At 42.5% G+C, this 24,159-nt stretch overlaps 1 protein-coding gene across 9 annotated transcripts in view; it reads left to right on the top strand.

Moving 5' to 3' along the window:
- The window catches only part of KDM2B (lysine demethylase 2B), a 292,449-nt gene that overhangs the window by 243,754 nt on the left and 24,536 nt on the right, over positions 1–24,159 (top strand). For 7 of the 9 annotated variants that reach the window (XM_077293056.1, XM_077293067.1, XM_077293075.1 and 4 more), the window contains 4 exons: positions 3,315–3,458; positions 4,877–4,964; positions 17,807–18,072; positions 18,855–18,893. In XM_077293056.1, coding sequence (XP_077149171.1) covers positions 3,315–3,458; positions 4,877–4,964; positions 17,807–18,072; positions 18,855–18,893 — 537 coding nt within the window. The remainder of the gene's footprint in view (positions 1–3,314; positions 3,459–4,876; positions 4,965–17,806; positions 18,073–18,854; positions 18,894–24,159) is intronic. The other 2 variants (XM_077293070.1, XM_077293063.1) reach the window with 1 other exon arrangement.

The raw sequence follows: 24,159 nt of genomic DNA, 5'->3' as shown, positions 1-24,159 counted from the left end.
AACATCTTTTTTGAGGAAAGAAAAATGATTTTTTATTTTCACGGCTCTGCGTTGTAAACTTCTGTGAAGCACTTGGGGGTTGAACGTGCTCACCACACATCTAGATAAGTTCCTTGGGGCGTCTAGTTTCCAAAATGGGGTCACTTGTGGGGGGTTTCTACTGTTTAGGCATATCAGGGGCTCTGCAAACGTAACATGATGCCCGCAGACCATTCCATCAAAGTCTGCATTCCAAAACGTCACTACTTCCCTTCCGAGCCCCGGCATGTGCCCAAACAGTGGTTTACCCCCACATATGGGGTATCAGCGTACTCAGGAGAAACTGGACAACAACTTTTGGGGTCCAATTTCTCCTGTTAGTCTTGCAAAAATAAAAAATTCTGGGCTAAAAAAATATTTTTGAGGAAAGGAAACACATTTATTATTTTCACGGCTCTGCGTTATAAACTTCTGTGAAGCATTTGGGGGTTCAAAGTGCTCACCACACATCTAGATAAGTTCCCTTGGGGGTCTAGTTTCCAAAATGGAGTCACTTGTGGGGAGTTCCTACTGTTTAGGCACATCAGGGGCTCTGCAAACGCAACCTGATGCCCGCAGAGCATTCCATCAAAGTCTGCATTTCAAAACGTCACTACTTCCCTTCCGAACCCCGACGTGTGCCAAAACAGTGGTTTACCCCCACATATGGGGTATCAGCGTACTCAGGAGAAACTGGTCAACAACTTTTGGGGTCCAATTTCTCCTGTTACTCTTGCAAAAATAAAAAAATTCTGGGCTAAAAAATATTTTTGAGGAAAGGAAACACATTTTTTATTTTCACGGCTCTGCGTTATAAACTTCTGTGAAGCACTTGGGGGTTCAAAGTGCTCACCACACATCTAGATTAGTTCCTTGGGAGGTTTAGTTTCCAAAATGGGGTCACTTGTGCGGGAGCTCCAATGTTTAGGCACACAGGGGCTCTCCAAACGCGACATGGTGTCCGCTAATGATTGGAGCTAATTTTCCATTCAAAAAGCCAAATGGCGTGCCTTCCCTTCCGAGCCCTGCCGTGCGCCCAAACAGTGGTTTACCCCCACATATGGGGTATCACCGTACTCAGGACAAACTGGACAACAAAATTTGGGGTCCAATTTCTCCTATTACCCTTGGGAAAATAAAAAATTCTGGGCTAAAAATCATTTTTGAGGAAAGAAAAATTATTTTTTTATTTTCACGGCTCTGCGTTATAAACTTCTGTGAAGCACCTGGGGGTTCTAAGTGCTCACTATGCATCTAGATAAGTTCCTTGGGGGGTCTAGTTTCCAAAATGGGGTCACTTGTAGGGGAGCTCCAATGTTTAGGCACACAGGGGCTCTCCAAACGCGACATGGTGTCCGCTAACGATTGGAGCTAATTTTCCATTCAAAAAGTCAAATGGCACGCCTCCCCTTCCGAGCCTTGCCATGCACCCAAACAGTGGTTTACCCCCACATATGAGGTATCGGCATACTCAGGAGAAATTGCCCAACAAATTTTAGGATCCATTTTATCCTGTTGCCCATGTGAAAATAAAAGAATTGAGGCTAAAAGAAATTTTGTGTGAAAAAAAAGTACTTTTTCATTTTTGCGGATCAATTTGTGAAGCACCTGGGGGTTTAAAGTGCTCACTATGCCTCTAGATGAGTTCCTTGGGGGGTCTAGTTTCCAAAATGGGGTCACTTGTGGAGGAGCTCCAATGTTTAGGCACACAGGGGCTTTCCAAACGCGACATGGTGTCCGCTAACGATGGAGATAATTTTTCATTCAAAAAGTCAAATGGCGCTCCTTCCCTTCCGAGCCTTACCATGTGCCCAAACAGTGGTTTACCCCCACATGTGAGGTATTTGTGTACTCAGGAGAAATTGCCCAACAAAATTTAGGATCCATTTTATCCTGTTGCCCATGTGAAAATGAAAAAATTGAGGCTAAAATAATTTTTTTGTGAAAAAAAAGTACTTTTTCATTTTTACGGATCAATTTGTGAAGCACCTGGGGGTTTAAAGTGCTCACTATGCTTCTAGATAAGTTCCTTGGGGGGTCTAGTTTCCAAAATGGGGTCACTTGTGGGGGAGCTCCAATGTTTAGGCACACGGGGGCTCTCCAAACATGACATGGTGTCCGCTAAAGATTGGAGCCAATTTTTCATTCAAAAAGTCAAATGGCGCTCCTTCCCTTCCAAGCCCTGCCGTGCGCCCAAACAGTGGTTTACCCCCACATATGAGGTATCAGCGTACTCAGGACAAATTGGACAACAACGTTCGTGGTCCAGTTTCTCCTTTTACCGCTGGGAAAATAAAAAAATTGTTGCTAAAAGATCATTTTTGTGACTAAAAAGTTAAATGTTCATTTTTTACTTCCATGTTGCTTCTGCTGCTGTGAAACACCTGAAGGGTTAATAAACTTCTTGAATGTGGTTTTGAGCACCTTGAGGGGTGCAGTTTTTAGAATGGTGTCACTTTTGGGTATTTTCAGCCATATAGAACCCTCAAAATGACTTCAAATGTGAGGTGGTCCCTAAAAAAAATGGTTTTGTAAATTTTGTTGTAAAAATGAGAAATCACTGGTCAAATTTTAACCCTTATAACTTCCTAGCAAAAAAAAAAATTGTTTCCAAAATTGTGCTGATGTAAAGTAGACATGTGGGAAACGTTATTTATTAACTATTTTGTGTCACATAACTCTCTGGTTTAACAGAATAAAAATTCAAAATGTGAAAATTGCGAAATTTTCAAATTTTTTGCCAAATTTCCGTTTTTTTCACAAATAAACTCAGAAATTATCGACCTAAATTTACCACTAACATGAAGCCCAATATGTCACGAAAAAACAATCTCAGAATCGCTAGGATCCGTTGAAGCGTTCCTGAGTTATTACCTCATAAAGGGACACTGGTCAGAATTTCAAAAAACGGCAAGGTCATTAAGGCCAAAATAGGCTGGGTCATGAAGGGGTTAAAGTAGACACACAGGAGAGCGTATTTCTCATGATGTGCAAGGGGTCAGTTCATTAATATCATGGCATACACTGCATCACACAGCCATCACTTTAATTATTTTATTGCTTTTATCTTTCGTAACATAGTTGTTTTAGGGGTGGAGAAATTTCACTCACTAAAAGCTCCTTTAGAATATCTTGGGTTCTGCAAAAAAAACAAACGGTTCATCTGGTAAAATGGCAGCTTTGTACATCACAATAAGAGAATGGCTAAATGTTTTTTTTAAGTTATGTTTGTATTTGCCACATACATCCCTCCAAATGAACTGTAGTTTCATGCTTTGCATTTGGTTTTCCATCAGCCTGTTTTGCCTCATACTGCCGTTTGTTTGGTGTGTGGAGAAGCGGGGAAGGAGGACTGTGTGGAAGGTCAAGAAGCAAAATTTAATGTCATGCTGATGGAATGCTCAATCTGTAATGAAATTATCCACCCAGGTTGCCTTAAGGTAAGTCAGATTGGTGTGATATTATATTTAGTGTCATAGCTAGCCACAGTAGTCAGCACACTCAGAGATGTGGCTAATCCATGATTTTTCCTGCTGCTAATATAAAACTGTAAAATGCTGCATTTTTTTCTGCAGAGAAAAATGCACAGTATCAAAATGCACCTAATATTCATCATGGGAGCTTGATTTTTAAAAGTGTTGTTACATTTTCAGTGGTATAATATTTTGGGGTTTTAATTAGTGATGATGGATTGTGCTGGGATAAGGTGTTATCCGAGCACGCTCTTGTGCTAATAGATTACCGTATATACTCGAGTATAAGATGTTGATCTTCTAACCCTCAGTAAGCGCCCCTGTAGTGAGATAATTATATTGCTTTGATGTATGTCATTAACCTAATCTTTATTGCCAGTCAGTAAAGGTACCTTCACACGAAGCGACGCTGCAGCGATAGCGACAATGATGCCGATCGCTGCAGCGTCGCTGTTTGGTCGCTGGAGAGCTGTCACACAGACCGCTCTCCAGCGACCAACGATGCCGAGGTCCCCGGGTAACCAGGGTAAACATCTGGTTGCTAAGCGCAGGGCCGCGCTTAGTAACCCGATGTTTACCCTGGTTACCAGCGTAAAAGTAAAAATAACAAACAGTACATACTCACCTGCGCGTCCCCCGGCGTCCGCTTCCTGTACTGTGTGAGCGCCGGCCCTAACAGCAGAGCGGTGACGTCACCGCTGTGCTTTTACTTTCACTTTAGGGCCGGCGCTCAGTCAGAGCAGGAAGCGGACGGCAGGGGACGCGCAGGTGAGTATGTACTGTTTGGTTTTTTTACTTTTACGCTGGTAACCAGGGTAAACATCGGGTTACTAAGCGCGGCCCTGCGCTTAGTAACCCGATATTTACCCTGGTTACCATTGTAAAACATCGCTGGTATCGTTGCTTTTGGTGTCAAACCTGACGATACACGGCGATCTGACGACCAAATAAAGTTCTGAACTTTATTCAATGACCAGCGATATCACAGCAGGATCCTGATCGCTGCTGCGTGTCAAACACAACGATATCGCTATCCAGGACGCTGCAACGTCACGGATCGCTGTCGTTCTCGTTGTAAAGTCGTTTTGTGTGAAGGTACCTTAACAGACATGCAACATCGATGCCTTTTAAAATGTCTCATGGTATCTGTAACTTTGTAACTATGCTTGAATGCAATGACAACTATTAGTTATGTTCTTTAATATTTGAACTATGAAATGATAAAAGAAAAATATTGAGAACATTGAACCGCTTTGATTTTGAGTGCTATACAGATTGCTCTTTTGGCAAAGAACAGGTCGTTCTCTTGACACCTAACTGCAGAAATACGGAGTGAGGAATATGACCTCGTATAAACCGCATGTGTGCTTTTTATGTCTGTGCAGATTAAGGAATCTGATGGCGTGGTGAATGATGAACTTCCAAACTGCTGGGAATGTCCAAAATGTAACCATGCAGGAAAGACTGGGAAAGTGAGTATATAGGAACTCCTTGGAGATTTAATGCTGTCTGAAGTACTACAAGCAAATTCCTTTGATATTTAATTTATAGGCTTCATGTTAATGTTTTCTAGTAATTGTTTGGTCAGCAGATAACACATGCATGAAGATTTCAAGAAAAACTGACTGGACTTTTACCCTAGCTAAGTGGCTAGGAAGACACCTTTTGGCAGCGGCTTATCTTCCATGAGAGCAAAGAAATGGGCTTGTTCAAATCCAACTTGCCATATCCAAGATTTCTTTCATATAGATTTAATTATTTTGCTTACCTTATATAGCACCATCATATTACTCAACACTTTACTGACATAATAATCACTGTATACTCCGGGGCTCACAATCTAAATTCCCTGTCTCTTTGTCTTTGGAGTGTGTTTGAAAACCAGAGTACCCAGAGGAAACTCTCCCAAACTGAGAAAACATGCAAACTCCTCACAGATATGGTCATTGGTTGACCTTCAACCCAGGACCCCAGCGCTGTAATGCATCCATGCTAACCGCCATTTTAAGTGTGAAATCCATGCTGCTGTTAATAATGATGCAGATTTCTCTGCCATGAGTTTGAAATATCTGTAAATGAGCCACACATCATGGCTTCTGTAAGTACGCCTCCTAGAAACTGTAGAGGGTAGTCAGATGTGGATTATCCCATTTGTAGAAGTATGCATTAGACATGTACCAAAAAAACTGAAGTTTCAACAAAGTTCCCCTGAGTATAATGGAGAGAAATAACGGATACCTTTTTATGTGTTTTGGGGCACGTCTAAAAATAATTTTGTATATTAAGGTGTGTGTGCTTGGTTTGTTTGTTTGTTTTTTACATCCCCCAAAAATGTACTACAATGCAAACCTGACAAAATGTAGTGAAAAGAAAATGTTTGAAATATGTCTTGCCCATTTCAGTCTTAGGCCATGTTCACACAGTGCGTTTTTTACCGCGGAACCGCGGCGGTTTTGCCGCTGCGGTTCCGCAGCTGTTTTCCATGCAGGGTACAGTACACTGTACCCTATGGAAAACAGGACACACTGTGCACATGGTCCGGAAATTTAAAAAAAAAAGCCGTGCGGAATAGCTCCCGGAAAAAAGAAGGAGCATGTCAATTCTTCGTCCTGAACCGCAGCGGTTCTGCACCCATAGACCTCCATTGTGAGGTCAAAATCGCAGTAAAACCCGCAGATCAAAAATATATCTGCGGGTTTTACTGCGGTTTGTTGTGCAGAACCGCTGCAGCCGGAAGTGCGGGGAAGCCGGCGGAAGTGCGGGGCCGGAAGTGCGTGGGCGGAGAGACATGGAGGCATACCGGCGCATGGGGATCGTGTCGGCCGTTTGATTGATTTGGTATGTGTGTCTGTGTGTGTGTGTCTGTGTGTGTGTGTGTGTGTGTGTGTGTGTGTGTGTGTGTGTGTGTGTGTGTGCGTGTGTGTCCCCATGCGACGCTAGTGCCTCCATTGTGCTAAGTCGCCGTATGGACTACTACTCCCATCCGGTATTAGGATGGGAGAGTTGTCCCTGTGTCCGGCGACTTAGCACAATGGTAAAGTTACACCAAACACCTACACACAATACACATACATGACACACAGTACAGTACATACAACACATAACATAGAGTGTATACTCACCAACAGCACACTTGTAGGCGAAGCCCTCGATCCTCCAGGAAAAAATCGCAAAATAATAAAGCAAATCCATACTCCCTGTCCGCAGAATCCATAAAACGAGTGTCCCACGCCGATCGGCTGCTCTCCGGCGATACACTGCCAGGAGCGAAGCTCCTAGCAGTGTATCGCGTACTGTCCCGGAGCTCAATGACTCCGGCGTCTCGGTTAACAGCAGTACAGCTGCGTTGAACTTTCCCACGCAGCACTGCCGTTAAGCGAGAGTGCCGGGGTCAATGACCGCCGGTAAACTCGCTCGCGCATGCGCAGTGACACACCGACAGGAACTATGGCTCCTGTCAGTGTGTTGCTGCATCCGTGGAGAGCAGACATATCTCTGGATGTGTCTGTTCTCCATGGAAAATCTTCGTGGGATACGTGGCACTTAAATACGTGGCACTTAAATACGTGACACGTGTCACTTATACGTGATACGTGTCACTTAAATACGTGACACGTGTCACTTATACGTGATACGTGTCACTTAAATACATGATACGTGTCACTTAAATACGTGGCACGTGGCACTGAAATACGTGGCACGTGGCACTTAAATACGTGGCACGTGGCACTTAAATACGTGGCACGTGGCACTGAGATACGTGGCACGTGGCACTTAAATACGTGGCACGTGGCACTTAAATACGTGGCACGTGGCACTGAAATACGTGGCACGTGGCACTTAAATACGTGGCACTGAAATACGTGGCACGTGGCACTGAAATACGTGGCACGTGGCACTGAAATACGTGGCACGTGGCACTTAAATACGTGGCACTGAGATACGTGGCACTTAAATACGTGGCACTTAAATACGTGGCACGTGGCACTGAAATACGTGGCACGTGGCACTGAAATACGTGGCACTGAAATATGTGGCACGTGGCACTTAAATACGTGGCACTTAAATACGTGGCACGTGGCACTGAGATACGTGGCACGTGGCACTTAAATACGTGGCACGTGGCACTTAAATACGTGGCACGTGGCACTTAAATACGTGGCACGTGGCACTGAAATACGTGGCACTGAAATATGTGGCACGTGGCACTTAAATACGTGGCACGTGGCACTGAAATACGTGGCACGTGGCACTTAGGCTATGTTCACATTTGCGTTGTGCGCCGCAGCGTCGGCGCCCCAACACACAACGCAAAGTAAAACGCAGCAAAACGCATGCACAACGCTGCGTTTTGCGCCGCATGCGTCCTTTTTTGGATTGATTTTGGACGCAGCAAAAATGCAACTTGCTGCGTCCTCTGCGCCCGGATGCGTGCGCTGCAGTGACGCATGCGGCGCAAAACGCGGAGCGCTGTCATTCAAAACACGTCCACTCATTTTGGTGTTTAGTCCCAAAATGGAGGATGGAAGAAGAAAAGGGTTGGACAAGGAAATGACATCATTTCTTTTTTTTTTTCCCCCACTGCAGTTAAAGCTTTATTTGTGTCAAACACAGACAATTTGCAGAGAAAACTGCATAAAAAAACGCACAAAAAACCGCACTAAAAAACGCACCAAAAAACGCACCAAAAACGCACCAAAAACGCACCTGCGTTTTCTGCAGAGACCTGCAGATTCAGTCAGGAAAAAAAAAGGATGGAAATCCTGAACGTGTGAACATAGCCTTATGGATACGCTCCAACATGCGTCAGAATATAGTTTTTTGTAATTCCGGTGTATCCATGTAACAGAATGTACTGTATGAATCTGAACCACGCCCAATCTATACATTTACTACTTTTTGAATGTAAAAACAAATGTGTCTGGATGTTAATAGTTAGTGCCCCCCTTTCTTCTGATTTCCTACCATAAGGTGCTAAGTGTTCCGTGCAGGTGAGAAGAAGCTTCTGCTAGTGCACTGATGCGTATTGTTTCGCCTGCACAACAGCAGAAATCATTCGTCCTCCCTTGTTCCTAGAGTTTGGTGAAGGTTACGGAGCATATGTAACCACTAGCACTATGCATACTGGATGGACTTTAAAACAAAAATCAAAAGATAAGCGCAAGGTGCCATTTTTTAATGGTTTCATTCGCTCTAATGAAGAAACATAATTTTTAATCCCTCTAAAGACAACGGAATCTTTCACAGTTTTAAAGATTGCTACCTACCTGTGACTTCCTTTCCCATGAGGAAATATGGTATCTTGGTGTTACCATGATTTTACTCCGTGTCACCCTGGTGCCATAATCCTTCTATATTATTTCAAAACACTCTTTTTCGGTGATTACTTTGTATCTCCGCTCATACTGCACCCACACACACAAATGATACACCATTTGAAAGGTAAACTTGCCCCCTCCAGCAAGAAAATAGCCAATCAAACCACACATCCACGATGTTATCACAAAATACATTTTAAACATTAATTTTCATAAAACTACAGTAAGGAAAAATGACCTGCAGGTGGCACCACACTACCCCAAAGCACAATACCACAAAGCTGAAATAAATCCTAACATTTGCCTTGGGGGCTTTCCAGCTTGCCGAACTCCTTGCCCAGCCAGTTTCAGGCAGGTACATATAAAATATTTGCTACATATGTGGAAGTAGAATAAAAGTAAAACTTTACGTGTTTAAAACTTCAGCTTTAAAACTGAAGATATAAATGAATGCAGTATAAAAGAGAACAGACAGGTTCTGAACCATCAGATTTTCAGTATTATAGGACAGTCATTGAAAAGTCTATCTTCCTTCTAAGGTTGCAGCCTATTGGTGACCTGGACTCACCTCTGATTCCAAGTAAAGAAACTGCCGCTTTGACATAACTTAGACTGTACATTGTTTCCCTATGGGAGAGATTGGTAGAAACAACCTTGCAAAAATTGACACAAAAAAAATTCAACCTTAGGGAAAAAAAGGTAAAATAATCTGCAGATAATACTTAATTTTAAGGGGATATTCCAAATTATTATACAATGGTGTAAATACGCTCAGTTATGGGGTCAATTCTCCTTCATCATTTTTACTTTCAGAGTGGCACTGCTGTACAGGGAGCTGCTCCATTCACATTCATAGGGCTGTGTTGCACTTCCCTACACTGCAGATAGATGGCAGTGCTGTTGTGGAGGGGAACAAAATGCTGCTGCCCCTGTTCTTTTGCAAGGTCCTGACAATCAGACCCCTTCTGATCAGTAAGTAAAATACCATTATATTTGATGATGGGGGATCTCCTTTAGGCTCTAGTCACACACAACGTATACAACCCCTGGCAAACATTATAGAATCACCGGCCTTGGGGGATGTTGGCTCATGGCGCAAAACTGAAGTCATTTCAAATAGCAACTTTCTGGCTTTAAGAAACACTAAAAGAAATTAAGAACAAAAAACGTGGTAGTCAGTAATGGGTACTTTTTTTAACCAAGCATAGGGAAAAAATTATGGAATCACTCAATTCTGAGGAAAAATTAATGGAATTGTGAAAAACAGACAAACAAATAACACTCCAAAACATCACTAGTATTTTGTTGCACCACCTCTGGCTTTTATAACAGCTTGAAGTCTCGGAAGCATGGACTTAATGAGTGTCAAACGTGTACTCTTCATCAGTCTGGCTCCAACTTTCTCTGATTGCTGTTGCCAGATCAGCTTTGCAGGTTGGAGCCTTGTCATGGACCATTTTCTTCAACTTCCACCAAAAGATTTTCAATTGGATTGAGATCCGGACTATTTGCAGGCCATGACATTGACCTTATGTGTCTTTTTTCAAGGAATGTTTTCACAGTTTTTGCTCTGGCAGGATGCCTTATCATCATGAAAAATGATTTCATCATCCCCTAACATCCTTTCAATTGATGGGATAAGAAAAGTGTCCAAAATACCAGCATAAACTTGTGCATTTTTTGAAGATGAAATGACAGCCATCTCCCCAGTGCCTTTACCTGACATGCAGCCCCATATCATCAATAACTGTGGAAATTTGCATGTTCTCGTCAGGCAGTCATCTTTATAAATCTCATTGGAACGGCACCAAACAAAAGTTCCAGCATCATCACCTTGCCCAATGCAGATTCGCGATTCATCACGGAATATGACTTTCATCCAGTCATCCACAGTCCACGATTGCTTTTCCTTAGCCCATTGTAACTTTGTTTTCTTTCTGTTTAGGTGTTAATGATGGCTTCCGTTTAGCTTTTCTGTATGTAAATCCCATTACCTTTAGGCGGATTCTTACTGTTCAGTCACAGACATTGACTCCAGTTTCCACCCATTCGTTCCTCATTTGTTTTGTTGTGCATTTCCTGTTTTGGAGACATACCGTATTTCGCGGCATATAAGACGCACCGGACCATAAGACGCACCCCAAATTTGGGGTGAAAATTGCAGAAAAAAAGATTTTTTATAAGATGGGGGTCCGTCTTATTGTCCGAATTTACAGTATCTTACCTGAGGGCTGGTGGTGGCAGAGCAGGGTCACAGGAGGCATGGTGGCGGCAGAGGTGGGGTGATGCGGTACGGCGTGCACCTGAGCAGGGTCCCTTCCTGCTTAGGTGGGCGACGCCACGGCCTGGTGTCCATGGGAGGGTGGCAGCAGTGGTTACCGACAGAGGTGCTGGGATGAGGAAGCACAGTGAGAGGTATGGCGTGAGAGGGGTCCCTTTCCCCGGTGAGGTGATGGAAGGATCTCGTGGACACATGGACTGGAGATGATGGAGGTAGTGGTGTACATTGTGAAGCGAGTATTCCACAGGAGCTCAGATGTCTGAGCGCCGGGAAGCGGCAAGGACTCAGACATATGAGCGCCTGTGGAATACTCGCTTCACAATGTACACCACTACCTCCATCATCTCCAGTCCATGTGCCCACGAGATCCTTCCTGAACCTTGCTGCACCCATCCTGGGAAGCAAAAGGATACAGGATACAGAGTCCAAAGTCCCGGTGAGGTGATGCAGCAGCCGGTAATGCTTACCGTGGACCGTGGCGGTGGAGATGAGGAGGCGCAGTGAGCGGGGTCCCTTTCCCCGGTGAGTTGATGCTGCAGCCCCGGTAATGCACAGAGCCGGGTGAATCCTGTTGATATCGGTGGGCGCGGCCATCTTCCTGAGGCCGCGCGTTCGCAGATGGAGCTCTAGTGCCCGGGGCTTCAGGAAAATGGCCGCCGCGATCCCCATCTGCGCACGCGCGGCATCTCGCGGCCATTTTCCTAAAGCCCCGGGCACTAGAGCTCCATCTGCGAACGCGCGGCCTCAGGAAGATGGCCGCGCGCACCGATAACAACAGGATTCACCCGGCTCTGTGCATTACCGGGGCTGCAGCATCAACTCACCGGGGAAAGGGACCCCGCTCACTGCGCCTCCTCATCTCCACCGCCGCACCTCTGCCGCCACGGTCCACGGTAAGCCTGCATTGCGCATATAAGACGCACCCCCCATTTTCCCCCCTTTTTTGGGGGGGAAAAAGTGCGTCTTATATGCCAAAAAATACGGTATTGCTTTAAGTTTCTGGTCTTGACGCTTTGATATCTTCCTAGGTCTACCAGTATGTTTATAAATGCAAAAAGAAAAGAGAGAGAAGCACTCACCGTCCGTGCAAGAATCCTTTATTTGTGTGGCATTACATAAAATAGCGAAGTATGGCAGGGAGAAGTTGTGGAAGAGGACGACGGCCGTTTCGCGCTCCTGCGCTTCTACGGGTCCGATCATCCGATCATCGGACCCGTAGAAGCGCAGGAGCGCGAAACGGCCGTCGTCCTCTTCCACAACTTCTCCCTGCCATACTTCGCTATTTTATGTAATGCCACACAAATAAAGGATTCTTGCACGGACGGTGAGTGCTTCTCTCTCTTTTCTTTTTGCATTTATGGACACTGTTTTTTCTGAGATAGCACCTTAGTCCGTAGTGGCGGTTTACACGCTTCAGAGATCAAGCAGAGTGTATCAGGAAGATCTGGCTGTACGTGCGCCCATTTGGTTTCTTATATTGGACTACCAGTATGTTTGCCTTTAACAGCCTTCACATGTTGTTTGTGTTTGGTCCAGATTTTAGACACAGCCGACTGTGAGCAACCAACATCTTTTGCAACATTGCGTGATTTACCCTCTTTTAAGAGTTTGATAATCCTCTCCTTTGTTTAAATTGACATCTCTCGTGTTGGAGCCATGATTCATGTCAGTCCACTTGGTGCAACAACTCTCCAAGGTGTGATCACTCTTTTTTAGATGCAGACTAACGAGCAGATCTAATTTGATGCAGGTGTTATTTTTGGGTATGAAAATTTACAGGGTGATTCCATAATTTTTTTTCCCTATGCTTGGTTAAAAAAAAGTAACTGTCTACCACATTTTTTATTCTTGATCTCTTTTAGTGTTTCTTAAAGCCAGAAAATTGCCATTTGAAATGACTAGTGATGAGTGAATATACTTGTTACTCGAGATTTCCCGAGCACGCTCTGGTGTCCTCCGAGTATTTTTTAGTGCTTGGAGATTTTAGTTTTTATTGCCGCAGTTGAATGATTTACATCTGTTAGCCAGCATAAGTAAATGTGGGGGTTGCCTGGTTGCTAGGGATTCCCCACATGTACTTATGTTGGCTAACAGATGTAAATCATTCAGCTGCGGCAATAAAAACTAAATCTCAAAGCACTAAAAAATACTCGGAGGACACCCGAGCGTGCTAGGGAAATCTCGAGTAACGAGTATATTCGCTCATCACTAGAAATGACTTTAGTTTTGTGCCATGTCTGTGATCTACTTTTTTTTTCTACAAAATTAAACAATTGAATGAACATCCTCCAAGGTCGGTGATTCCATAATTTTTGCCAGGGGTTGTAAAAATCGGTCCGTTTTACACGGACGAGAATCGCAGAAATGGTCCCTGAACAGTGATCCGTATGTCATCTGTGTGCAGTGAAAGGATGTGATTTTCTTGTATGTAAGCATCTGTGTGACATCCGTATGGCATCCGTACAGCGAGATTCTCTTGCCGGCTTGCAAAATGGACATATAATGGATCCATGGGCTCAATTATTTGTGAAAACATATATACAGTGTGTGTGTATATGTGTGTGTGTATATATATATATATATATATATATATATATATATATATATATATATATATATATATATATATATATATATATACATATATATATATATACATATATATATATATACATATATATATATATACATATATATATATACATACATACACATATATATATATATATATACATATATATACACATACATACATACATACATACATACATACATACATACATACATACATACACAAATATATAGACACATACCTCTCTGTGTTCATCATTTCATTAAATACATTTACATTTGACCAGCTTGATTTTCCTGAAATTGCCTGCGCCCCCGACAGCCGATGTGCGAAAATTTCGCATGGGCCAACTAGTTTAATGTATATTTTTAAGATAAAGAAAAATTTAAAACTAAACAAAACCATATTCTAATTAATAACAATCAGTTTTAAATGAGGTTATGGTTGGATTATCAGTGGGGGGAAAAAACTTTAAAACCATAATTATTTAAACAGGATTTTAGCCTTACTCACTTAATTTGATGCTTTAGTGGATTTTTTTATGCTGTTTGAAATACTTAGGACAACTACCACATTCAATGCTGCATTTTTATTAAAGGGCTTATGAATTAATTAGATATTGGTGGCCCTATCCATAGAATAGATAATTAATATTTGGATAGTGGGAAAATGGGGAGAAGGGAAACACCTGGTACTCCTCCAGTCTGTGCTTTTTTTTAAGGCTGCCGTCACACTAGCAGTATTTGGTCAGTATTTTACATCAGTAGGAGTGGAACAATTAGAGGAAAAGTATAATAGAAACATATGCACCACTTCTGCATTTATCACCCACTCCTGGTTTTGGATTACAAATACTGATGGAAAATATTGACCAAATACTGATAGTGTGACGGCAGCCTAAAACTCTTGTCATTGGTGGCTGAAAACTTAGTGAAGTTAATGGGAGCTGAGATTGGGCACTACTCAGGAGCTGTGGGTTTGGACGCTCTGTGCTTCGCTGCATGGCAGTTGTTGAGCAGGAAAAACCAGTAAAAGATGGATTTCTACAACAGTGTTGTGGCTCCTTTATTCTCAGGATTGATGGGCAATCCAGAGATTGAACTCAGTGATTATAAAGTGATATCCTAGCGGTTAACTGAAAAATACCCATTTAGATGAAATTTCAGTAGCCAATGGCTATTTTAATTTTAGCAATACCTTGGAGCTATTTTAATTACATTTTAAAGAGGAACTGTCACATGGTCAAAGCTGGTCAGTTTTGCTCTTATTTTATTCCTGCTGCTCTTGTGTATGGTATTTTCTTTCCTTGTTTAAATCCAACATACTGTTCCAGAGTTATGGGCCTTTTTATTTAGTGTTGATTTTTATAGTATTTATTAAAGGGGTGTTGTTTATGGGGTGACGGCAGAGCACACTAAACACACCCCACAGAATGCTATGAGCCACGCCACTATAGAAAAAGACCCATATCTCAGGAACCACCTGGGGGATTAATCAAATATAACTTGAATACTTGTGGGAGCAGCAGGGATAAAATAAGAGCAAAAGCTGGCCACCTTTGGCCTGGTGACAGGTTCTCTTAAAGATTTACCAGATGTAGTGTTGTATGTGTCTGCTTTAACTGACTGATACTGAGTTTAAGTACAATTGATCATAATCCTATAAATGTCATTCTTGACTGCTGCGCTGACTAATTGTATAGTAAATTGTATATAGTAAACCTTTTTAACGTTTTTTATTTTTTTATTTTTGCATGTTTAAGGACCATGTCACCTGGAGAAAAACTCTATTAACCTGCAGATAATGGGGTTAATCTGCAGGTTATAAGCATTATGAACCTGTCCATCGCTGGCTTTTAGACCCCCGCTGCCAGAGGGAAATAAACTTTATTCACCCTGGCAGCGTTCCGGTTTCAGTCACAGAGGCGGCTCTGGTTCAATCACTGCTCAGTGTATAGAGAGCTGTAACTGCGCCTTTGGCACTGACTGACAGTGCGCTCTAATGCTGCTGTCAGTCAGTGCTGGGGGCACAGTTACTGCCGCCGACGACTGAACCACCGCCGCCCCTGTGACTTAAACTGGAACGCTGTTGGGGGAATAAAGTGAAATTCCTCTCGGCAGTGTGAGTCCAAGGCTATGTGCACACTTTGCAGATTCCACTGCGGATTTTTCCGCAGCGGAATTCCAAAATCTGCAGTGAAAACCCGTTGCGGTTTTTACTGCGGATTTATCTCGGTTTTTACTGCGGATTCTTCTGCGGTTTTTCATCTGCATTTTCCTATTGGAGCAGGTGAAAATCCGCAGAAAAGAAGTGACATGCTGCGGAATGTAATCCGCGCGTTTTTTTCCGCAGCATGTGCACAGCGTTTTTTGTTTCCTATAGGTTTACATTGTACTGTAAACTCATGGGAAACTGCTGCGGATCCGCAGCGGTCAAATCCGCTGCGGATCCGAAGCAAAATCCGCAAAGTGTGCACATAGCCTAAGTTCTGGCACACTGCAGGTTCACAACGCTATTAACCTGCAGATTAACCCCATATCTGCAGGTTAATAACATTTTTTTCGTGTAACTGGTTCCCTTTAAGTTCATGTATTTGGGGCTAAAAATCATTTTTGCAGTTGGGTTTCATTGAATATTTTGCAATTTGCCTTCTATAGTTTGTGTTGTATTGTCTATTATTGTTGGCTGCAGAGTAAATTAAAGTTAATCTGTCAGCAGACTTTTATGTAATCTCAGGCTGGTTTCACATTTACGTTGGGCAGAGCTGCGGAGGGCTGCGTACTTCCTCTGTTAAGCCCTGCCCACTGCCGCGCCTCTTACTTCAGCTCCGCCTACGTCTGCATGCATCCTGCATACCTATCTTTAACATTGGGTATGCAGGCTATGTGGATGTATGCGCATGCGTCGCTTTGGCGCTGCGTCGAACTCAGCATGTTGCATTTTGTTGTGGTCGGTGCAGCGTCAAATCGATGCATGAGGATGCATCTGCATGGCCTGCATACCCTATGTTAAAGATAGGTACGCAGGACGCATGCAGACGTAGGCGGAGCTGAATGGAAGAGGTGCGGCAGTGGGCGGGGCTTCACGGAGGAACTATGCAGCCCTCCGCAGCTCTGCCCTACGCAAGTGTGAAACCAGCCTAAGAGCAGCATGATGTAGGGGCTGAGACTGATTTCAACAGTGTGTTATTTATTAAGCTGTGTGGTGCTGTTTCAATAAAATTAGAGTTTTATCAGCAGGAGATTGTAACTACAGGACTAGGTGTTTGGTGCCTCCTTGTGAACTGCTCTGTGTGACACCCTCCCCATCACTGATTGACAGCTTTCTGTACTGTCTGCATAAACAGAAAGCTGCTGTTCAGTGATGGCGATGGAGTTATTCAGGGCTCAGCATTGTGAACATCGCTAACTCTATGCAGAAGTTGTGATAAAGTCACAGTTTAGCTTCATTATAACAAATTTAAAAAATTGTCTCTACAATTGGACAACCCCTTTAAATGACAATACATTTGACTGAAAATATTTAGGATGTGAATTGGCTGTAAGTAAAACTTGTCTATAGCCAGAAAGAAAGGAAAACTGGCAAAGATTTGGAGTTTCACTGCAAAAAAAGTACGTGTGCACTACCTAGAGAGGGTGCAATGGTAGGCTCCCACACCATACAGTATACAAAATGAAAAAACCTTGCACTCAACTTATAAATGCTCAAGTGAGATATTTTAATGTAGTACTCCACAAAACGTTTCGGTCCAAACATACAGGACCTTCATCAGTTACGTACTGATATATAGATAGTGGGTGCACGCTATCAGCGTGTTTCTGGGCACTGGTGCACACAGCGTCTGAGGTAGAACATAGGAAGAGACCGGTGGATACCGCGTCTAACTGGGCACATCTCTGCATACTAACGGACACCAGAAGGTCTGGAAGGTCTGGTCTCTTCCTATGTTCTACCTCAGACGCTGTGTGCACCAGTGCTCACTTGAGCATTTATAAGTTGAGTGCAAGGTTTTTTCATTTTGTAGTTTCACTAGCTGCCTGGTCGGTTCTTCTCACTTTATTACAATAGATCAGTATAGCTCAAAAGTGGAGTCACATTTTTAAGCATAAGATATAAAGTCGTTTGTGTTTTCTCACTTTTTTGGCCTACAAGCAAAAAAGAGGTCCAGGATTCAAATACGCCTCCAACCTGCCTGGGTCTCTGCTAAAGGAGCAAAAGATGAACAGAGATAATAAAGAACTAACAGAACTGGTGAAAAAGAAAGAATGGGAAGAGACCCCCTGGCAGAACCCGGAGGAGCCACCAAAAAAGAAAATTCTGGAAGGCATTGTAAAACGTAAACCGGAAGATGTCGTTTTTAAGCGGAAAAGACCACTTGAAAAGAATATGGATCCTGCCGTTAAGAAACGGGTTAGTATAAACGGGGTCAAACAGGTTAAACAAAAAAAAAAACAAACAAATGAACAATCTTTTGCTAATGGTTATTTGGATACAAGAGTAGACGTCAGAGATACACTTATTTCGTTTGCAATGAATCTGACCATTCCTATTACCCAGTGACTGCTATTTTACGTTCTACAAACCTGTTATGCCTGGCCTTAATCTAAAAGTCTTTTACGTGTTTTGTTTTGTCTATTTTTTTTAAACATTAAAAAGGCAATAAACTGAAGTCATCCTGAAAATGTTTTCTATTTAGAGGCATTAATTCTTTTACTGATGTATCTTAGATATCTGCCTTTGTTTCTTTTCATTTCACAGTTTTTCTTTTCGATAGGTCATTGATCAAGGTTTAAATGTGAAAATTGCTACAAACAATATACTAAACTGCTTTGCTGCACAATAAACATACATTTATTTTTTTAAAAGTCCCAGCCCTGATGCCTGCTTCTCTAGTGTCCCGATTCTACTGCTGAATCTGACTTCTGACATTTCAGTGTAGTCACAGAGGTATGAAATAGAACTGTATAGGAGTCCACATCCTGCCCTGAGTATAGATAGTTACAGCGTGGATATTGATATAGATAGTGACAGAAATTCTCTGTCATTGAACTGTGCAGGATAGGAAGTGTTCACAAGGGAACACTGGAGTAGAGAAGGCCAGTAAGCAGTGATACTGTACTGTAAAGTATGCTATACTCGTAGAAAGAAGTCTAAGTGGCTTGTCTCTCTAATAGCAGTCTTTTCTTTTTCAGCTAAAACATGGAAAAGAAGAGAAGCTCTTCAAGAAAAAGGTATTTTTGTTCCTGGAGGAATATCAATTGGTGCTTCTTTTTTTTTTTTCCCACTGATGAGTGACACTTTCAGCCCATAAAATATACTTATCTAATCCGTTTGTCCATGCATTCTAATGGCAGGTTCAGACAGAGACTTTCATTGTGTCATGGCAGGTTTGATACATGCATAGTTTTGGTAGTTTTTTAATAAATGTAGCCTAATGTATGTGATTTGTTTGCAATTGTTTGTTTTAACCCTTTCATTATCACCTCTGGGAGCATTGCTTAAAGGGAATCTGTCACCAGCTTTTTGTCACCTAATGTAAGAGCAACATAATGTAGAGACACACTCTTGAGTCTAGCGATATGTCACTTACTAGGCTGCTTATTGTCATTTTTGTTCTAAGTTTGTTAAGAGTAACTTTTTCTATTACTGTGGCACTAGTAAACCTACTGCCAGGTAGTCCTCCATATTCATGAGCTCTGTGTTACCCCGCCACCACCACTGATTGGCAGCCTCCTGCCTATGCACAGTGTACACAGAAAGCTTCTAATCAATGGTGTGGGCAGGATTATGCAGGCCTCTGCATTCAGAGAACTAGTAATATTTGCAGCAGATTAAAACAAAATGCAGCAAGCAGCCAAGTAAGTGATTCACTGGAATCTCGTTACCTACCCCTACATTATGCTGGTCTTGTTTAAGATAGTAAAAACCTGGTGATGGCTTTCTTTTAACCCCTTAATGACCACCAATACGTCTTTTTACTGACCTGCGATATAATAGCATCCCCATACAGTGACAATCCAGCAGCTGTCGGCTTATACACTATCGTGACATCTTGCTGACCATATCTGTTTAACCCCTTAGATGCAGCTGTCAATGGTGACTACAGCATCTAAATGGTTAACAGTGTGGGGGGCTTCCTCTTCAACCCCAGTGGCACCCTGAGATTTTGATCATGTGGGCCTGATGTTTGCCATGGCAGTTCATGGCCAAATAACAATCTTAAAGTCTGACGGCTATAGTGGCCTGTTCAGAAATCAGCGACATTTAGGTGGTAAAAAATCAGCTTTTTCATTCCTGTTATTCCACTTTTGCATTAATTCCTAAAAAGCACCTGGAGGGTTAATAAACTGCCTGAAAGTAATGTTTTTTTAAATGGTATCACTAGTGGGGGTTTCCAATATATAGGACCTCCAAAGTTACTTCCAAACTGAACAGGTTCCTAATAAAAAGTCATGTACATTTCCTTGAAAAAATTACTGCTACTTTATTAGGTAACGTTTCTCCTTATGGAGAGTGACATACCGGCTCTGGCTTGTCAAGGTAAGGAGGCTTATTCGCCGTGCAATGCTCCTCTGGGAAATATAATATGCAAATTGCCTCTTCAGAAAAAAAGAGAGCCTCTCACCTAGCCAAATCAGTTCTCATGCTTTGCACTGACGAGGGCCAACAGCCCGAAACACCGTATCTGCGAATCGAGATAATGATTTGGCTTTTATCCCAAGTCATATTGTACGACTCGTTAGAGGGTTGATTGTGACTTGTAGGATCGCTACTTCCAACAAGTGGCGCTATAGAGTTTGTCATCTTTTTCTCTGAAGGGGCAATTTGCATACTTCATTATTAAACCTTCTAAAATAAACAACATTTCAAAAATGGTGCTGAGGGAAATGTTATTTATTAATGTATTTGTGTGGTATGACTATCTGGATTAAAGGGATAATCATTCAAAGTTTGAAAATTTCATTTTTTTTTTTAATTTTTTTGTGAAATTTCTGATATTTTTATACCAAATTGTAAAACATATCAAATTAAATGTATCATTAATTATAATGTGACAGGAAAAAATAATCTCTAAAATCAATGGGATATGATGAAGCATTAGAGAGTCATTACTACATAAGTGACAGATGTCAGATTTAAAAAAAAAATTGGCCCAGTCATTAAGTGGTTAAACGACAGCAAAGCTCCTGTGCCAGCACACTCAGTCCCTATTTAACCCTCAAGATGCTGCAGACAGTAGCGAGTGCGGCATCTGGATGGTTGTGAGAGGAATGGGGCTCCCTCTTTCACGTTAATGTACCCATCGCAACTCCATCACAGTGACATAATTACGGGGTGCTGATGGTTGTGGCAATAAGGGTATGTGCACACGTTGCGGATTTTGCTGCGGATTTGCAGCAGTTTTCCCTGAGTTTACAGTACCATGTAAACCTATGGAAAACAAAATCCGCAGTGCACATGCTGCGGAAAAAAACACGCGGAAACGTATCGTTGTTTATTCTGCAGCATGTCAATTCTTTGTGCGGATTCCGCAGCGGTTTACACCTGCTCCATAATAGGAATCAGCAGGTGTAAAACCGAAGGTGGAATCCGCACAAAATCGCAGTAAATCCACGGTAATACCGCAGGAAATCTGCAGTACGGATTTACCAAAATCAGTCCGGAAAAATCCGCAGAGTAATCCGCAGCGTGTGCACATACCCTAAGAAGTCATAAAATGAGCTGAGTCTGTCAGGTATGGTGCCTTTTAGGCATTGCCATAAGTCTTGACAGTTTTGTTAGTGTAAGACAAGCGATCATAGACCAGCGATGATACTACTGAGTATTTGTCTCACAGGGTCTAAGAAAAAAGCAAACTAACAAAAAAGGAAAAAATAATTCTAGGAATGTAAAATAACTAATTATAGAATGGAAAAAAAAATGAAACCTGATAGATCTATCTATCTATAGACTATATATTATATTATCTATCTATCTTTCTGTGTGTAAACATTATTCTTCAATGGAGTATGTAAATGAAGAGGTTGGACAAGAAATGACATCACAATTCTTTTTTTGTTAAATAATAGATTTTTATTTAGCCTACAAAAACGCATACAAATCCGCATGAAAATCCGCATCAAATCCGCACAGATTTTTACCTGCATTTTCTGCCAAGAGATTAAGAATCTGCACAGAAAATTCCACAGGCAAAACTACAACTTGTGCACATACCCTAACTGTCAGATTATTTACCCCCCATGGGGGAACATTGTCCTTAAAATTAGAATAAGGCTAATATCACGTGTATCTCGAGCTCCATGCTGAGCAGTTATGTTAAGGTTTATGTCTAAAGTGCAGAAAAACTGGACTTGCATGAACCACCTAATGGAACTATTCACTACATTCAGGCCTCTGTTAACTTTTAGAAGCACAACCACTAATAAATTATCTATGTAGTAAATATTTGTACATGCATATAATCTGTGTCCAGTATTTCGCTCTGCTTCTAAGTGACGACACCACAATTACAACTAGCTGTCTCCTTCTGTGCACCATACAGGAGACTGAAGTCACGGTTACAATTAAATCCTATGGAGCCTCAGAAGTCAAGAGACTTATGGGTCACACAGAGTGCAGCGTGACACAGCCAGGCTGCAGACTGGCCAGTATCTCGTCTGCTGTGTGCAATGTGAGGATTCACATAGTGACTGTGGACTTTTCTTTGTGAAGAGCCTAGACACCCGTTTAACAAAATGTAACTTGTTAGGAACCAAATACTTTGATTGCAAGTATTTCCACAGTGGAGAAGCGAAATTTAAAAATAAAAAAAAATTCTGCTTTGCCACCACTATTACATTGTTCATGTTCAACTACTAGACACACAAAAAAAGCAACAAAAATTGAGCTTGGTTTAAGGCTTCTTTCACACTTCAGTTGTTTGGCGTCAGTCTGCTCCGACATAGTGACGGATCCGTCACAATTGTTGAGAAAACTGTTCTAATGGATCCGTTTTTTTGACGGATCCGTTACTTCGGGGTTGTCTGGGAAAAGTATCTACTTTTTGGAGCATGCGCAATTGAAAAAGCGGATTGGGGCGACGGATCCGCCAAATGACGGTTGCGACGGATCCGTCGCCCATAGGTGGCCATTCTATGGAATGTCGGACGTGACGGATCCGTCGCGAACCGCCATTTCGGCGCAGACAAAAAACGTTATAATGCCCGTCAATGTCTAGATGACGTCCGTCAAATCTCGACAGATCCGTCACATGGCGGATGGAACGGACGACCATCCGCCACAATCCGTCGCTAATGCAAGTCTATGGAAAAATAGCGGATCCGCCAAAAAAAAAAAGGCGGATCCGCTGTTTGAGGAAAATGGCGGTTTCAGACTGACGCCAAAAGACTGAAGTGTGGAAGAGGCCTAAGTTGGTAAACATGCAGCACATAAACACATGTTCACATTGGCCATAACGCATACAAAACCTACAAGAAGCAAAATGAACAAAACCCTGCTGTAACTAAATAACGTATATACTCGAGTATAAGCCGAGACCCCTAATTTTGCCACGAATATAAGCCAAGGGTGGGAAATGCAGCAGCTACCGGTAAATTTCAAAAATAAAAATATATATCAATAAAACTAAAATTAATTGAGACATCAGTAGGTTAAGTGTTTTTGAATATCCATATTGAATCAGGAGCCCCATATAATGCTCCATACAGTTCATGATGGGCCCCATAAGATGCCCCATATAATGCTGCACAAAGGCACCCCATAACATGCTCCATATTATAATATGCACCATATAGTGCTGCATAAAAGGTTAATGATGGCCCCATAAGATGCTCCATTGAATTATATGCCCCATATGCTGCTCCATAAAGGTTGATGGCCCCATAAGATGCTCCATAGAATAATATGCCCCATATGCTTCTGCGATAAAAAAAAATAATTAATAAAAATTACACTTCCCTCTAGTCGCTTGGGGCCAGGTGCCGGTCGAGGACCCACCGGTGCGCTATGGGGGTCCAGGTGTCGGTGTCACCAGTGGCTCAAGTCCCTGGAACTTGAGATATTCACCTGTTCCCGTTCCACCGCAACGCACCGCTGGGTCTTCCGGGTCCTCTGGCTGTGACTGCTCAGGCAAAGGTCATACTCACCCCCTCCTGGCACGGTCTCTGCACCTCCCTGCGTCTCTAGCGCCCGCAGCTCTTCCTGTGTTCAGCGGTCCCATGGTATCGCTCATTAAAGTAATGAATATGTGCCACATGCCTATGGGAGTGGAGACGCGTCCATATTCATTACTTTAATTAGCGGTACTACGTGACCGCTGAACACAGGAAGAGCTGCAAGCGCCAGAGACCATCTGAGAAGCAGGGACGTGCAGAGACAGTGCCAGGAGGGGTTGAGTATGATGTGACAGCCACCGCTCTCCCTCCCCTGCCGACCCCCTGGGACAATGACTTGAGTATAAGCCGAGAGGGGCACTTTCAGCCTAAAAAAATGGGCTGA

This window comes from Ranitomeya variabilis, chromosome 1 (genome assembly GCF_051348905.1).
Source record: "Ranitomeya variabilis isolate aRanVar5 chromosome 1, aRanVar5.hap1, whole genome shotgun sequence".
Classification (NCBI taxonomy): domain Eukaryota; kingdom Metazoa; phylum Chordata; class Amphibia; order Anura; family Dendrobatidae; genus Ranitomeya; species Ranitomeya variabilis.
The sequence above is the reverse complement of the archived record's forward strand: the minus strand, read 5'-3'. Positions and strand labels throughout refer to the sequence as shown.